Consider the following 17,145-nt stretch of genomic DNA (forward strand, 5'->3'; position numbering starts at 1 on the left):
GGTCCTGCCTTTACTTTTGGTTTTTCCCTTTGTCATTTGTTTGTTGAAAACTCTGGGTACATTGGGCTTGTTCAATGTTTCTTAGCTCCTCTTTTTCTTGTTCAAAAGGAAGAGTATTTCTTCATTTGAAGGAATCACTTCCAAGCCTCATGGACAATTGAATATCTCATTTATCTCCACACAAGTACAAATCAATGTTTTTTTTTTTTTTAATGTCTTTAAGAAAAGATTTGTCTCATTTTAGAGGAAAACATTAGAAAGAAGGACACAATTTAAGCGTCATCAATTTCAAAAAATAGTTTAAACAATTAAATATAGTTAAACATATGAAATTTTTAAATGAAAGGTTTGAATTATAGTGATTTATTTAATTTTTTGTTTAATCTTAAAAATACAAGCCAACTCAAATGAGTTTTCTCGTTATAAAAAAAAAAAAAAACCCTCAAGCCTCTTTTTAAGATGACAGAAGGTTTGTGGAGAAACCAAATACAAAATAAATAGATTCCTCTCCCAAGTTGGTATTGAAGGAGATTAGATCCATCAACTCTACATGTAATCATTTCTCATTTTCTATCAGTTGATCTCAGAAATTGTAACTCAGGTCCTTCGAACAGAATAGAGGCCTTTCAGACGTTTAAATTTCTATCCTCACTGTGCTTAAAATACTTCAATAATTGCCACCTTTGGCAATAAGATTTCTCAGGCATGCTTTTCACATACGAATTCACTGCAAGCCAATGGCCAGTACAAATTATGTTCTTTGAAGAAAGGAAGCTTGTAGCCAAAATTCTTTTCACAGAATATACAAAACCTCAAGACTTTGAAGCTGGAAAGTGAAAGCGCAATTAGCATGTGCATTGGGTTTGAAGAGAAACCTATAATGAGGAGCAAAAATCTTTTAGTTTAGTCTCTAATGGTAGTTTGAATGACAAAAGACTTATAATACATCAGGAAAAAGGCTTGGGTTCAAGACTATGAAAAACCTTTGAATTAGTTGGTGCATTGTTTATGCGAATATTTTTTGAATTGAGTTGGCAAAGTCGAAACTCTATGATTTCGAGTAGCGTCTTGATTCTTAGTAGGGCCTCAACAATAAGCAGCACATATAAAATTTAGATACCATTAAATCCTTTGAACTAATACATAATTTTTTGCTTTGATTCCCAATACACATTCCTGCTTTCATTATTATATTTTCTGCTTAAATCTGTGGAGATCCGCATTGTACTTGGCTATCCATCCTTCAATAATCTCTACCTCAATTCCACGCTGCTTCACAAGCCAATCTGGATCAGTGCTGGCATTAGCTGGAAGTATATCCAAGCAGTGAGAACCTGCAAATTTAACAAATAAACTAGAGGTCATCCATGGATTTTATAAATTTCAGAAAATTTAGATCAAGAAATTACCATTGATCGTATGAACTGCGACAACACTGTCTGATATGTCTTCCAGCACCCTATGGTGTAAGATAACATATTAGACACTGGAAGAAATTTAATTTTGTATCAGGAATTTATTTAAATTTTTTGTAGTATTACCCGCCACTACTGTAGGGATCTCTCAGTCCATTGGAGAAAATTATGTTGCTGGAAAATCTTTCGAGAATCAGTTTTATATCCTGCAGTGATAGAAAACAAAAAAAAAAAACGTGTAAATTATTGAAATATGGTAGAGGTGTCAAATGAGTTGGGGCCTAACCATGGGTAGTGTAAACAATTAATTAAAAATTAAAAAAAATTATAACTTAATGAATCGGGTTATAAAAACATGCAGGCTGACTCACTAAAAACCCATTGGAGCATAGTCTAAGGGGCTCTGAGCTGTGCTAGCCATTTGTTTTTGTTAGGCCGGTCTGATATGAAGGCTCACCAAGTGACAGGGCTCAAGCTGGCCTGGCATGTGGGTCTGATGGGCTGTGCCAGGATTGACACGATATCTCTAAAAGCTAGTTATAGAAATGAAAAATAAAATTGGGTGGTGGAAAGAAGACGACTTACATGGCCACCATAATAAGATGTAACCCAATGGGGCCGAGGAGGGACGCCATAAATTTGATTGCATTCCTCAATGACGCTGCTTAGATTGAAAGGGGAAGGTGGGAACATTGTAGTATTGTCTCTGCCTATCGGAATCACCATTTCGCTACATGTCTAAATTCACACAACTCATCAGTCTTTTTTGGAAATTAAGATTAAATAAAATTCATATATTTAAAATTGATTGAGGGGCCAGTGGGGGCTAGTAGATTTTAATTAATTTTATAATTTTAACTAAATCAGGTATGTTTTAATGTTTATAGGTTTGATGTCGCTTTTTTTTGTTAGAATTATATTAAATTACTTGTAATTGATTGCTGGTACATCTAAATGTGTAGTCTAGCTGAGCATAATTGAGTAATGCGCCTTGAGCTGAGCATGGTCTGCCTCAAACTCAACTTGATTACCTTAAATTAGAGTTTTAGTTCAAGGTCGTGGAGATGTCTCCAAAAATTAATTTAAACCTTCTAATTTTAAATCCTTATTTTTAATTTTGTAACTTATAAAATTATAAATTATAAATTATAAATTATTCTTTTATCAAAGTAAAATTTTAAGTATATAAGTATAAGATTTACAATTTTTAACTTTCTGACCATTTTGAAACTTGAGCTCAAATTTGGTCTAACGTTAGTTAAGTTGAGCTGCGAGCTCTTTGTGAGAGATTGAGTTTGATTTACACCCCTAGGTACATCAGTCTTTCATTCTAAGATTATATTCGAGTTAAGTCAAGTTCGACTCTCTATAATGTCCAACCAAGCTTTGAGCTCAGTTTAATACTACAATTAAGTAAAAAATGATTAAAACAATACTATTTTAATACGTATTGTTGAAAATACTGTCGTTTTAGTTGATTTATAAAAAATTATTTTAGGGTCGTAAACTTGATAAACCAAACATCTCTCAAACTTAAGTTTAAAAATATATTTTTCTCATGTTCGAGCTTGAACATGAATTTGCTTGAACTAAACTTATTTCAAGCTGCTTGAATTCCACCCTGCTAGATGGTATAAGAAATTGAGTAATTTACCTGCCATCGCCAACCCAGAGTTGTTTCAGATATATATTTGGGACCATTAACGTAGCAAGATCTGTTTCCTCTTAAACCAACAACACCTGCAAATATTTTTCCAAGTAAATCAGTTTCAGGAGGCGGCCCATCGATGCCCCCACATACCATGGTAACTGGATATTCTGGCGGATCATTATATTGAGCTGCGCTGCTATACATATGATCCAAGTAATCCTTCAGCTCTGAAGAATTGCTCAAGGGTCTACTTCAACAAAATAACCAAATTAGTCAATCAAATACAAGATAAACCAGAAGAATGTGACAGAAACTTTGCTACTAATTACCGGCAAGTTTTGAATTTCTCACTGAGAATTCGAAGACCATTCGGCATCAAAGCAACTTTATCGATCTCAGACCACGACTTGAGAATGGTTCGGTAGCAAGTTTCACTAACTTCCTACACAAGGCTTTGAGGATTTTAAGTAGAGAAAAAGACTGAGCAACAAAAAGGATGAATTTTATTATATATTACTCTGAAATCCCTGGTCACAACAGAATAATATCCATTCTGCGGCGTTATGTCATCAAAATACAGGATTGGCGCCGAGGAGGCCAAGGCTCCGAGAGTAACGTGAGGATATTTCAGCCGAAACCAGGAAGCAAGCACTGGAAAATCATGAAAAGATATCAAGTATTTGATAGTTTTAATAATTTAAATTTAACAGTCAACACTTACTTCCTCCATATGATGCTCCAACGACAATTACCGGCGAATCTTGGGCTTGATATTTGTTCTTAATATGTATGATAATTTCTGCATAGTCTGCAATAGCTTGAGCTGAATTGAAGTACCCCAGAGTGCTAGCATTCTTCAGGGCTGCTTCTCTCGACGCAAAAGGGACTGATTTCCCATAGTAACGATGCTGATGAAAAGAAAAATGAAAACTGAACTACTTTGAGGTAAAGAAAGAATTAAAATGTGATAAATCTACCTCAATATATACAAGGAGAGATTTAAACCGCAGGGCATTTTCCGGGAGGAATCCGATAATTTCTAAATCGCCGTCCAAGGGTGCTTCAGCTCCAAGATAAACAAATATTGGAGCATTAGAATTGGCACCAGCCCAGTACTTGAAATTAACTACATATCGTTGTTGGAAAGTGGCGTAGCTTTCAGGTTTATAGTTAAAGTGATCAAGTGTTTGAGTGTAAAAGAAGGTCTGAAAGTCCTCCGAAACAGGAGCTGGGAAAATTTCAGGGTCCAGAAAAGTATTTCCTCTGACTGGACTGAGCCTTGGAATCCTGGAGCTTGTGGCTGCAGTGACAGAGTTGGATACAAGTATGAAGATCATTAGAAGCCATTGAAGTGAAAGCATTGAAATGTTCATGGATGGCAGAAAGAATATTTTTTCCAGATTCGGATGCTATTTCAGAGATTGTGCCGGACGCATCCTTTTATACTGTTGGATCTTATTATCTTGAATTATTAGATTTGCTAGCCACTTAATTTCTTTACAATTTTATCTTTAAAGAACCCCAAAAATTTCATCAAAACCTTCTTTGATTCGGAGGTTTGCATAAATTGATGAGATCCAATTAGTTTTAAAATAAGCACTCCAACCCCCACTGTTTTTGCCCTATGAGTCTTGAATAGGGATGACATCGTGGAGGGGAGGAGCAGGCAAGAGATCTCAATCCCCGTTCCGTCCCTGTCCCTGTCCCTGACTAGTTCTTGGTACAAGGATGATAAGCGTTTTTCATCCCCTTCCTACGAAGGAAATTTTTTTTTTGTCCATGTTTCTGCAAAGAAAAATCTTTTCCTCATCCTCATCCTTATCTTCGTCCTCGTCCCTACGAAAAAAATCTCTTCTTCGTACCCTTTAAACACAATATAAATGTATTAAATAACAAAATTAACTAAAATTAAAATTAATTTACTATTTCAAATGTCACAAATATTATATATTAACTATCTTAATATATACAATTAAAATATAAATAAATTTGAAAAAACATAAATAATTTAAAATTATAAGAATATATTAGTATTTTAAGTAAATATATTAATATAAAGAGTGATGTTAGGGATGGGGATGAGAGGGGACATATGTATCTCGATCCCTGATTACGAAGATATTTTTTGTCCTCATCCTTGTTTCCTTTCTCGTTAAGGTTGAGACGGGTCGAAGACCCTAAATTCAAACCGAAATTGTCATCTCTAGTCTTGATCTTGTGTTTGACTTAGGAGTGGATATGAATTAAACTGAGTTTAAACACTCTTTAGCTTGAATGAAAAATAGTTCGGTTCGACTTCGTCAAGCCAAAATTGAGGGTGGTTTGAGTTTGGCTAGAATGAAAATGAGTCGATTCGAGTTCAATTTGAGTTTGACTCAAATTTATTATTCAAATCCATGACTTGTATTTATGCTTCGAATTAATGATTTAAATTCCTATCTCATTGAAAAAACGAAGTTATTTTATCTGATAATGAGTATAATAATGTCGTTTTAATACTTGTTTAATATAATTCGAATTAAGCTAAAAACTAAATTTGAATCGAATTAAATTAAGTGTCAAATTCGAATCGAATTGAGTTAAAAGCCAAATTTGAATCAAATTGAGCCATTCACCTAGCTCATGAGTCAGAGCAGATCGAACTTTGTCTAACTTGAATTCGACTCAGTTTAAAAAACAAATCAAACTATTTGATTTGAACTTAGTTCGAATTTAAATTAAACAAACTCAAATTAAATCAAATCAAATTGAGTCTATTTTTAAGTTTGAGTCAACTCGATTTGAGTTTAACTCTAGTTTAACTAAAAATGCTAGCCACTAAAATTGACAAATTTGCCTCTTTGTAAGATTAAGAGTAATATTGTATGTTATCTAATTAAGTATTCAAATTATATGTTATAATATATTAATTAATGATCAAATCAACATTAATGACCGGAATATTAGTTAGGGACTATATTGATGGATGGTTCAATAATTTCCAATTCCGATGAATGGGACACTTCAGTCGGACTGTCAAAATTAAACCGCGTTAAAATATCTTGGCTTCTTCGTCACGTATTGTGATGAGAAATACTCTATTTCTGAACATCATTTTGGTTCAGATCGTTTTGGCTGGACTAAAGATTGATTTGGATAATTTTGTCAATTTTAGAGGTGAGAAATATTCGACTTCTAGATGATACTTACGGTCAAAAACGACATTGAAATACAGTGCCTGCCTGATTCTCAGGTCAATATTTTTGGCAATAAGGAAGCCCATTAAAATCAAACTGTCATGTCAGGCAGGAACCAACTACATCAAGCAAAAGAAACACTAACTGAACTCAGGATTTTGTGCAATAAAATCGAATAGAAATTCACGAACTCACCTCCCAGTAATTTATTATACCAGAAACTAGAAAGGTTGAGCTGGATGTTTATGTTTAATCTTCACAGTTTGAAAGACTCAACTTAATTATGATAGGGAAGGAGAATGATTTGTTGGCTATCATGAATGTGCCCAACTTTACCTTATAAGTTTCAAATAGTTGACTGCATGCCCAAAAAAAATTAGGGTTAGATTTAAATTGATCTTATTCGAACAAGTTTGAAACAAACTTGAGTATGAGAGTTCATATTATTAGTGACAAAATTACAAATAACTTAATCAATGTTATGACGGTTCTTTGATTAAGGCTTATGCTAATATGCTTATGAATAAAAAAATAATAAAACTTTTTATATATATAATGAATACAAATTTATATATAAACAATGATATATTATTATATAATTAGATATTATTTTATTTTTAATTCAAAATTATTTATTCATATGATGATATATTATCGTTTATATATAAGTTTTTTCTCATTATTGTATGTATAGTATTATTAGTAAAAAAATATTAAAATTATACTTATGAATTGAAAGGTTTATATTATGGACCATTCCACATAATTGCGATTCCTATGAGGCGGCTCTCTGGAATTTAGTTTGCGGAAAAAGTCTAACGATAAAGATTGATGTATTTTATGATGAAAGCAAAATCCATGATAAATATTTTTCGTTTGTCATTGGTCATATCGTTGATTCATCTTTCAAAGTTAACTTTCAAAAAGCCTTTAATTTTGCAAGTTAGTATAGCAGATTTTTTTTTTCTACATGAGATTCCACTCGTGTGCCACGGTCCTTGTCTTTTGTTTTATGGTTGAGGACAATAGTCAAATTATGTATTGTATTATTTATTGAGATCTTAATTTTTTATATGGGCCAAAAGATTGTTTTTTATCCAAGTTTTGATGTATTTTTAAAATTATATCTGTAAAATTTAAAAAACTTAAAGTTTTATTTATAAATTAATTTTCGTTTAAAATCTCAATTAAGATTAAACTTAAAATTGTCATTTAACAAAAAAATTTAAAAAATTAAAGTTTTATTAAATTTGTTCTTATTAGTTTAAAAATCTCACAATTCCTCTATATCCAAAGTTTAAAAAAACAATATTTCTTCCTTAGGTTTGCAAACTATTGTAAAATACGACAAAGTTCGCTATCTCAAACCGTATTGGCTCTCCCTTTTGACCTTTTTTTTTTTTGTCGATCAAATTTCAACCATCAACAAAACTGATTTCTTTAATGAAAACAAAATCGTCTTTATTAAAGTGTCTTTGTCTTTGTCGGAGATGACAAACTTTATAGTTCTCAGCGACGGTTTGCAAACCCTAGAAGGGGAATTTTTATTTTTCAAACTGAGTTGGGCAAAGAAAAAACTTTAAGTTTTTAATTTTTTTTATTAAATAGCGATTTTAACCTTTATCTTAACTAAAATTTTAAATAGAAATTGGCTCATAGGTGTAATTTTGAACTTTTCAAACCCCACATAAATAATTTTGAGAATGCATTAAAATTTGGGTGGGAAGCAGTCTTGGCCTTTTTTATATTATATATCTAGCGTGTAGATTGCAGAAACAACATGCTCCATGTGTTGGTCATCTCGAACTAATGTTTTTGGCTGCTGTACAATTCCAATCTTGAAGATAATTCCATCCTGTAGATTTTCATTTACCTCAGAATTATCAAGCTCCACATCAGCCCCTTTATCAGTTTCTGGAATTACTAAAGATAACAACACGGTAGCTCAATTATTAACTGAAACTTGTGTTTGTCACAAGCTTACCAAGGGAATTCTACTTAGAAGAAGTCTTAAATTGGCCTGTATAGCTGCTTGTACCTTTTCCATGGACAAGCTCAACGACGAAATTCAATAAGATGATACTATTTGGTTATTGAGTTGTAAATTGGTAATTCAAATCCAAATCATATATTTGAATAATAAATTTGAACAAATTTTGAATTAAATTATTTTTCATTCAAATTAAATTGGAGTTGTCTGTAATTTTAATAGAAGAAATCTTAAATTGGCCTGTATAGCTGCTTGTACCTTTTCCATGGACAAGCTCACCGACGAAATTCAATAAGATGATATTATTTGGTTATTGAGTTGTAAATTGGTAATACAAATCCAAATCATATATTTGAATAATAAATTTGAACAAATTTTGATTTAAATTATTTTTCATTCAAATTAAATTGGAGTTGTCTGTAATTTTAATTCATCAAATCTGATAGAGACAAACTGGAGTTAAAGAATATTTGAGCTCACTCAGTTTAAATCACTTTTTAATATCTATTTTCAATTTGAAGTGTGGAGGTGTAAATTTCCTAGAAAATTGAAGTGTTTGGCTGATGCTGTTCGTATTTTCGCCTGTTCTTTTACAAAATTTGTAGGCTTAAGCAGAAGAAAATTCTTCTGTCAAGCGAATCAAATGTTGGATTTAGGGCCTCCAGCCGAAAGGTAGAAACATTTCTTCCTTAGATGGTTTTAAATAAAATTGCTCTGCTTCAAGATTTTACGCTTTCCTGGGTGAGATTTGGCTCTTATCTTGCAACAAGACTTGATTAACGACAATTTTATCTCAATTATTTTCAGAACAAATTACATACTTGCAGACTAATTTTGATATAAGATATAAAAAAGACGATAATTACCATCTGAAAAAATTAAGACAACAACATAATTGAACTACTTCAACGTCCATTATTATCCAACACGAAACATAACTTTGAATCCTGTCGAAAAGATCAGAGTCGCACCAATCTTCCAGGTTGCGGTTGGTTGGTTTTCTTATCCACCACCTTCTTAATCCAACCCACAATCAAATTATAAATGAATGTTGATCCCATTTCCCACTTCTTCAATTCCAGTTCAACGATTTCTGTAGATGGTGTAACCAGATTAACCTTTATTCCTTCCTTGTCATCAAGAGTCTTCATCTCTTTTTCTTCAACGAAGTTATAATTTCTCATTTGCTTCTTCGATATCGAGGATTGATTATTTACCCTGACTACGTTTTTTTGTGTCAATCTTTTTTGTATAACAAACATAGTTTTCATACCATTCATTTCTTCGATAATCCTTTTAGAATTTTCTGACGTCATTGATTCTGCTTCTAGCTCCAAATCTTGTTTTGGCCTTCTGATAATTTTTCTTTTTTTTTTTTTTGAACTTCTATTTTCCTCTTTTTCTTCCAACCTGCTCGTAATGCAACTACTAATGTTCGATGTTACAGGCTCTTCTTTAGATAAGCTTCGACTAAGTTGAATTAAAGATTCAGCAACCTCCTTTTCTTCTTATACAATCTGCTGCATTGACGGACTGAATTCCACCATAATTTTTGTTCTTAAATTAACTCTTCTATCTTTCGGTCAAACTCTAACGCTTTCTTGGACTTCACGCAACTGTGAGAATTCTTTCTGTGAGCAATGTTTCATATTCTGATTCATCCCTCGTAATTTGTCTAATCTCTTTCACGATTTTCGTGAAAGAATAAGCAGGTTTGGAAATTATCCGTTCACCTAGACTACACATTTTTGGATAAATTGTCTGTGTAATTTCTCAAGCTTGGAAGAGGGAACACACCACTCACAACCATAAAAAAGCCAACACAAGAACTCTCTAAACCCCAAGAAGAAGTTAGAAGATCAAATCAGTGTAAAAACCTTAAACCATATGAAAGATGCGAGACTGTAAATAGCCAATGTTCTCAATTTATAATGTGTAGTCCAAATGTTGTCCCAGTTGGGATTCCTATTTTGATAGGAAATATGCTTCCTGATTTGAAATTAATTAACCCTGAGTGGATAGATTTGCGTTTCAGCGGTTTCCTAATCTCTTCTAAATATTTAATTTGCATCAAAGGATGTTTCTTAATTCCTTGTAAATCAGTACATCTAAATGACGATATCCTCATAACGACAAGATTGAAGGAGTGGCGGTAGTACCATCTCATACTCCATCTTCGCCGAGGTGGACATGGTTGCCGGCTCTTTCGTAGCCACCTTCCGTGCCACCGTCGTCCAGGCTTGCATCATCTTCTACGAAACTCCCGCCACTCTAGCTAAGGCCGAGAGGTTGTTGGCTGAAGCAGCCGGCCACGGGGCCCAATTGGTGATCTTTCCAGAAGCTTTCATTGGTGGGTATCCTCGCGGTTGGCAGCTATGGCGGGTAAGTGTAAGGTAAATTTAGTAATGGGTGTAATAGAGAGAGATGGGTAAACACTGTATTGCACTGTTTAATGCTTTGATTGTCAAGGTCGTTTCCTGGAGAAACATTGAAAAGTTATGCCGACAGCATTGGAGCATATAATTTGGGGATTTGGAGAGGGATCAACAATTCCATTACTTTGATACTCCAATTGGAAAAATAGGCACTGCCATATGCTGGGAGAATAGAATGCCACTTCTTGGGACAGCAATGTATGCTAAAGGTTAGTCATTTAATTATGTTAACGCGTACAATTTACCTTGACTAGAACCACTTGCACTTTCGCAAAATGCCTGGTTTATTTTCTTGATTCCCATCTAGTTGGAACTTATGTGATGTTAATTTTCTTTGTCTTTGTCTTCTATTCCTTTTTTATATTTGTTTGGGTGGAAAGAAGGTATTACAGACTTTGACATGTGAGAACTTCATAATGGTGTTGACTGAAAATTAGAGGATGAATATCTTCAAATCATTTTTCTTTTGTGTTTAGTTTTTCTATCCATTTATATGGTAGCATTGTTTCTCTTTGGAGATTTTTTTCCTGCTTTCATTCGTTTTCCTTCTGCGAATAGGTGATAAATTATGGACTAATACCTTACTTTTCAAGTTTACCAGTTGCAGGCATTTAAATATGTTGTTCACCTACAGCAGATTCCAGAGATGTATGGCAAGCTTCAATGACCCGCATCGCTATTGAGGGTGGATGTTTCGTTCTGTCAAAGAAAAGATTACCCTCCTCCTTCGGAATATATATTTTCAGGCACAAAAGAGGAACTTACATTAAATTCTGTTGTCTGTTGTGGAGGTAGTGTTACAATATCACCATCTGGAACCGTACTGGCAATGCCTAACTATGATGGAGAGGCACTCATCTCAGCAGGTCTAGGTGCATCATTGTCTTCTCCAGTTTCTCTCTTGGATCTCTGCTGAATCTTAGTACTTTCTCGACATGTTGTTCAATGAAGCAGGATAAAGTACTTTGTTTCTGAGTACAGCTTGATGTAATAGTTCCAAATTAATTTTATGGACAGTAATTAAACCATAAGAATATGCTAAATTGCCTATCAAGAATGCAAGGTTTGTTGGAAATAGACCCCAATAATGTGTAGAGTTATTTTGTTGCTGCACCTGTTGTTCATGTATTATCTGAAATTTAGTTATGACTTTGCCGTGTCATATTCCATAATGGCATCATATTGGCTTGACCAACTTCGGAAATCTTCCCTCAATTAAATGTTATATTGACAAAATTATTCTCAGGAATATAATTTTAGAAACATTTGCATTTTTCATTGAGTCTTTTTAAATTATTTGAACAGATGATAGACCTGCATTTAGTAGATAATATTTAGTAAGTGTCTAAACAATTATTTGAATTAAGCGGCCGTAGGGAAAATCATTCTCAGATTGACTTTCATTAGAAAATAGAAAGACAGTAGAGTTTTCCAAAGTGCTTTGTCCTCCAAGCTTGGTCCGAGCTAGTAACCTGTCTGGAAACTTTATCTTTCTCTGTTTTGATATTTTATTTTATTGTTTACTTCCTTTGGCCACAGATAAGCTCTGTTTTGAACTTGGAAATCTGGTTTTGATAATAGTCAATAATTCCCAGATCTTGGTGAAATAATGAGGGCAAAGTTTGATTTCGATGTGGTTGGGCACTATTCAAGACCGGAGGTCTTTAGCTTGACTGTGAGGGATCATCCTGCAGCCCCGGTTCCTTTTAGATCAGCATCTGTCAAAACAGAAGGCTCCCAAAAATAGCTGGATCCAGCAAATTTTGAGTTATGGCCTCTTTACTAATAAACAGATGGATGCTGGTTGTAACACCATCTTCATTACTGAGGTCAGCTGTATAATCATTGATGCATATATCAGTTAGCAGTGGGCATCTTGTTAACTGTTCTGTTATCCTTTTGAATATATGCAAGTCCTTTTCCTCATTCAGTTTCATATCATTAAAAAATTCTGGCAATTACCTTCTGATAGGGGCTTTCCTTTTGTGTCATTGTGTGGCCGCAACTGAAAAATTTTTTTTATCTTTCTTTTGAAATTGAAAGGTAATGCATTCACTCATCACTTGATTTATGCGGTTCAATCAAGTGATGAGTCTTGAATATCTACCAAAATTGGAGGAATAAATAACTTACAGAAAGCTAAAATAATGAGGGGGCCCTGGGAAGTGGCTCAGGCAGATAAATTCACATTGGAAATTGATCATCTCATCACATAGATGTAGGACTGTCATAAACAGTATTGATGTCAATTAAATTTATTATCAGATAGCATGATGTGAACACAGGGCAATTGAGGCAAATGTAAAACTAACCCCAGCAGCAGCAGCAATTTATTTGTCAGGATAAGTAGTTGAGGATCCTTTTGAGAAAGAAAACGACAAGTTTAATTTAACTACGCAGAAGAAGCTAAAATCACATTAATTCGGCTGCCTTTTTAACATGGAAATTTAGACTAGAATCACATGCTTGACGGTGGATGTCTCTCAATTATATCAAATCATTGAAACTTGTGGACAAATTTTATTGGAATTGAGAATTATTTTTAGGATCCATGTTAGGGTTAACATTATTTGTCACCTCCCTTGTCATTAGAGAATCTTTTCTCACATTCAACACTTAATTTAATCAAAATCCAATAGAAATTCTCATACAAATAATGGGTAATTATATTTTGGATGAAAACAACCCTCAAAGTTGCCTCTTTTAATAATTTAAGTGACAAAAGAGTTGAATTCCAAATATGTAAGTAAAGAGTTTAAATCTCCTTTGACAACATTTTCCTAATACTTCTACAGAAAGCAAAACAAAAATAAATACATACTTCAAAACTTGAGAACTTGGCAAAAGCTCTGTAGTAGGTTTAGCAGAACTTATAGCTTTGGAAATCACTATATTTACATCTTGCTTACATATTCATCAACACAAAGGGAATTGCAATTTGCAAAACAAGCACAAGTTAAAACAAGGATCAAAAATAGATATTTTGGTCTTCAGCTTGTTGAAATCCTGCATTCAGTTGTTGAGGATTCCACTAGCTTGCGATTCAAGGCATCACCCTGACTTCCCAGAACTTCAATTCCAGGATCCTGCTGAGGCAAGGATTGGCCCCATTGGTGCGTTGGACTTGCAAAGTTTTGAAATGATGCCACCTTGGAATCGGATAAAATATGGTCTCGAAGACTTTTGATTGATCGGTATCTCTTGATTTCATCCGTAAGTTCTTGTGTTTGAGTCTGCGAAACAATCTCTGCTAATTTTTCCCTGTCAAGTTCATCTGAATGTTCTTTGTAGCTCCAATCTTTATCATTAGAAGTTCCTCTTTCCAGGCAAATGCTTCCCCATTGAATTTTCTCAATAGATTTTCTCCCTTTAAATCCTTTATCAACTGAGACTCTCTTTGCATCATCTTGAGTATCATTACCATAAACATAACTCCACTTATAGCTCCAGCTACTATTATCCATGTTTAATTCAATGGAATGAAGATCACTATCAGCTGAGTCATCTTCCTCGTCCTCATTTCCATCGTCCACTTCTCCTTCATACCCCTTTATCTCTGTATTTTCACAAGAACCAAACTGAATTTTCTTCAAATAAGCTTCAAGACCCTTGATTCTCTTGAAATTCGGAGACATTTCTCCATTTTCTTCTCCTTTTTTGGTTCTCAAGTAAGCCTCAAGCTCATTTCTTAGCCTTTCCACAGCTGCATTTTTCTCCTCAAAATGGTACTTAGCTTCTGAGAGTTTCATCTGGACTCTCTCCTCACGCAGAACATCAGCGAGTTGAAGCATCTCCCTCTCCTTTTCAACCTCTTCTCGAGCTTTAACTGACTCTCTCTTTAGTTCTTCAACCTCAGCTCTGTCTTCTCCAATGCCTCTTGCTAACTCATCGTAAACTTGTTCCAATATCTCTTTCGCCCTCTTCTCACTCTCTAGCTCTTTCATTGCATTTGACAGCAATGCTTTTGTCTCTGCTAATTCTTTTCCAAGTTTCTTGTTTAATCTCTCTGTTTGTCTCCTAAGCTTATTCTCTACCTGAAGCTCTTCTGCAATGCAAGCTATGGCATTGCGAATCCTGTCTCGTTCCTTCCTTTTCCAAGCTGCCTTTTCTTCTGCAAAATGCTTCATTAAGCACTCAACTTCAGTGTGATTAAACCACTGCTCTTTGATCAAATGATCAACTTGAGCACGAGCCCGATCAAGTTCAGCCCGTACAGCTGAGACAAGAGATATGCTCAGAGAATTCTCTTCTTCAAGACCCCTAACACGATTCAGAACTTTCAAAAGCTCTTTTGATGCATCTAGGCCATCATTAACATCCTTCAAACGGTTTTTAATTCCAATTATAGATCCAGCATGACTCTTGCCTCGTGAGTAAGCCTCTATCTGCATTTTATTCTATAAGATCATTACAATTCTTGGTTTTCTATAATTTTCATACTTACTAATCTCTCTAAAAAAATAAATAAATTAATTAACAATCGAAGATCTAATTGTTTTTAACAAATTGTCATGTACCTCCATAACACTGGCACTGTTCAGAGAGTCCAATGTCCTACCCAAGTCATGATCAGCAACTTGAAGCTTCTGAGAAATTACTGAAGTTCTTCTCCGACGGGCATTCCCCCTGGATCGATCCATCCCCTGCACAATTCACAAATAAACATAAATTTTCAATTCTAAACACAAATTTATATATCAAAAACTTGGACTTGATAGAATTTCACCTCTGAAATTGGACTATAGGATGGATCTGACGAGGGTGGAGGCAAAGCACCAGACTGTGAACCTCTCAAAAGTCTCTCTTTATTTCTCAAATCGTGTTTCTCAATCTCTTTATTCCCTTTAGGTGAAGGGATTTTGTTAATTTCCCACAAAGTGGCCGCAAGTTTTCTTGCTGAAACCGCCATTTCCTTGCCTCTACCTCCTCCCTGAGAAGCCATACCGCTATTGGGTTGTTGCTCCGCAGTCGTCATTGCTAAAGATGGAAACTTTACGCTGGTCTTCCATGAGGGAACCGGCGTGCTCGAACCCCCTCTCTTTCCCACAAGAATTGCCCGTTTAAATCTGTACTTCTGAACCAATGAGGACGCTGAAGACGATGAACAACCCCGCTTCCTGATCTTACTTTTACCTCTACTCTTCGTCTCCGAGTTGCGGGTTTTCCATGACATTGCGATAACAGCAAAACAGAAAATTGAAAACTGATATTAAAGAAAAACTCTTGCAGCAAAATCTTAATCACTTAAAATTTTGAAAACCGGCAAAAGGTGGGCTCTGAAAGTGAAGAAAGAAACATGGCGAGGGTGGCAGAGGGTGGAGGATTTATGGGAGAGTTAGATGGTGGTGACCCATCAAGCAACGAAAGATTTGAAAGATGGGGGCAAGCACTTTGCTTTATGGCTACAAGTCCAAGCTTGTAGCCTTGAATTCCTCAAACAAATTAAAGTGACAATCAAAGATTCTTCTTCTTCTTCTTCTCCAGTGAATTATATTTATAAGCAGTCTAAAGATTGAAAAAGAAAAGGAAAGAGATGAAATGGAAGAAAAGAAAGTGGAGATTTGTCAAAAATGGAATGATGTTGAAATGATTTGATCAGGAGTTTGATTTGCTTTGATTCAGAAATGTTAAGAGGGAAAGTAAAAGCTATTACATTAATAATCTCATACGTAGCATCAATGGTGGGTGTTGAGTATTGGCGTCGTCTCGGGCCGATTAAAAGAAGAAAATCGGACGTTGAGGACACGTGAGCCTTGTACCTTCAATCAGGAACTTGCAAGTGTAGATTACCGGCCACAATTTTGACTATCTTTTTTCTGTCTCCCTTCGTCTCAACTTATATTTTTAATATTTTCTCAACTACCCATTTCTTTTAAATTATCCCAAACGCCCCTTTACTTTTCAAAATTTATTCTAGCTGATGGTTTCAAATTTGATTTTTATGGAATTGATGCTGTCTCGTTGAGATACCTTTTATCTTTGTCATTTATCATTTTAATTATCTTCTGAGAGTTAGTTTCAAATTTTATTATAAACCTGATTTATTATTTTTTAGTATCAAACTCATTAATAAATATAATTTTTTTAGATAATTAGAAGTTTTATCTATATAAATTAAAGAGTTAAACCTAAAATACAATGATTAAATCTATAATTATATATCAAATAAATTAAGTTTTATAAGGATGATAAAAACTCAATATCAATTTTTTTTTAAGTTTTAATATTTTATCAATTTTACTAATATTTAGAGTTAACAAATATAAATTTCAATTATAAATTGAGAATAACTTTTTTATTAAATAAGCTTTATTATATTCATAAACGAATACGTTTATCTTTCAAGTAAAAATTTCTTATCAATAAATATACAATTTTAATGCTGTTTTATTAATAAATAAACACGTTTTAATAATAATTTCTAAAGCATGTTTTGATATATAAAAAATTTTCACTAAACAATAAAAATATGTATAAA

At 33.9% G+C, this 17,145-nt stretch overlaps 2 protein-coding genes across 3 annotated transcripts; both read right to left on the minus strand.

Annotated features, from left to right (window-relative positions):
- Positions 1-1,104: 1,104 nt before the first annotated feature.
- Positions 1,105-4,515, minus strand: LOC123225425 (lysosomal Pro-X carboxypeptidase-like). Its single transcript, XM_044649367.1, has 9 exons — positions 4,044-4,515; positions 3,788-3,974; positions 3,584-3,717; positions 3,396-3,508; positions 3,070-3,313; positions 2,001-2,153; positions 1,542-1,621; positions 1,410-1,459; positions 1,105-1,334 (listed from the first exon to the last, which is right to left on the minus strand). The coding sequence occupies exons 1-9, from the start codon at positions 4,437-4,439 to the stop codon at positions 1,189-1,191; spliced, it is 1,503 nt and encodes a 500-aa protein (XP_044505302.1). The 5' UTR covers positions 4,440-4,515; the 3' UTR covers positions 1,105-1,188.
- An 8,893-nt stretch (positions 4,516-13,408) lies between these two features.
- LOC123226385 lies at positions 13,409-16,640 on the minus strand. 2 transcript variants are annotated; one of them, XM_044650896.1, is made up of 3 exons: positions 15,394-16,640; positions 15,185-15,310; positions 13,409-15,064 (listed from the first exon to the last, which is right to left on the minus strand). In XM_044650896.1, exons 1-3 carry the CDS (start codon positions 15,838-15,840, stop codon positions 13,658-13,660), a joined length of 1,980 nt encoding a protein of 659 aa, XP_044506831.1. In that variant the 5' UTR covers positions 15,841-16,640; the 3' UTR covers positions 13,409-13,657. The 2 variants fall into 2 exon arrangements, with proteins under 2 accessions (XP_044506831.1, XP_044506832.1); XM_044650897.1 differs by having other exon boundaries at positions 13,409-15,052; positions 15,394-16,636.
- Between the last annotated feature and the right edge of the window lie 505 nt (positions 16,641-17,145).

The sequence above is a fragment of the Mangifera indica genome, chromosome 9, assembly GCF_011075055.1.
Source record: "Mangifera indica cultivar Alphonso chromosome 9, CATAS_Mindica_2.1, whole genome shotgun sequence".
Lineage (NCBI taxonomy): Eukaryota > Viridiplantae > Streptophyta > Magnoliopsida > Sapindales > Anacardiaceae > Mangifera > Mangifera indica.

What these genes read in the sequence shown, in the direction of transcription:
- LOC123226385 (XM_044650896.1), bottom strand. Translation starts at nt 15,840, where the DNA reads ATGTCATGGAAAACCCGCAACTCGGAGACGAAGAGTAGAGGTAAAAGT. An exon ending in CCTATAGTCCAATTTCAGAG is followed by an intron (nt 15,311 to 15,393) that starts GTGAAATTCTAT and finishes TGAATTGTGCAG; the next exon opens with GGGATGGATCGATCCAGGGG. An exon ending in ACAGTGCCAGTGTTATGGAG is followed by an intron (nt 15,065 to 15,184) that starts GTACATGACAAT and finishes ATGATCTTATAG; the next exon opens with AATAAAATGCAGATAGAGGC.
- LOC123225425 (XM_044649367.1), bottom strand. Translation starts at nt 4,439, where the DNA reads ATGAACATTTCAATGCTTTCACTTCAATGGCTTCTAATGATCTTCATA. An exon ending in TGGAGCATCATATGGAGGAA is followed by an intron (nt 3,718 to 3,787) that starts GTAAGTGTTGAC and finishes ATGATTTTCCAG; the next exon opens with TGCTTGCTTCCTGGTTTCGG. An exon ending in CTCTGGGTTGGCGATGGCAG is followed by an intron (nt 2,154 to 3,069) that starts GTAAATTACTCA and finishes GTGTGAATTTAG; the next exon opens with ACATGTAGCGAAATGGTGAT.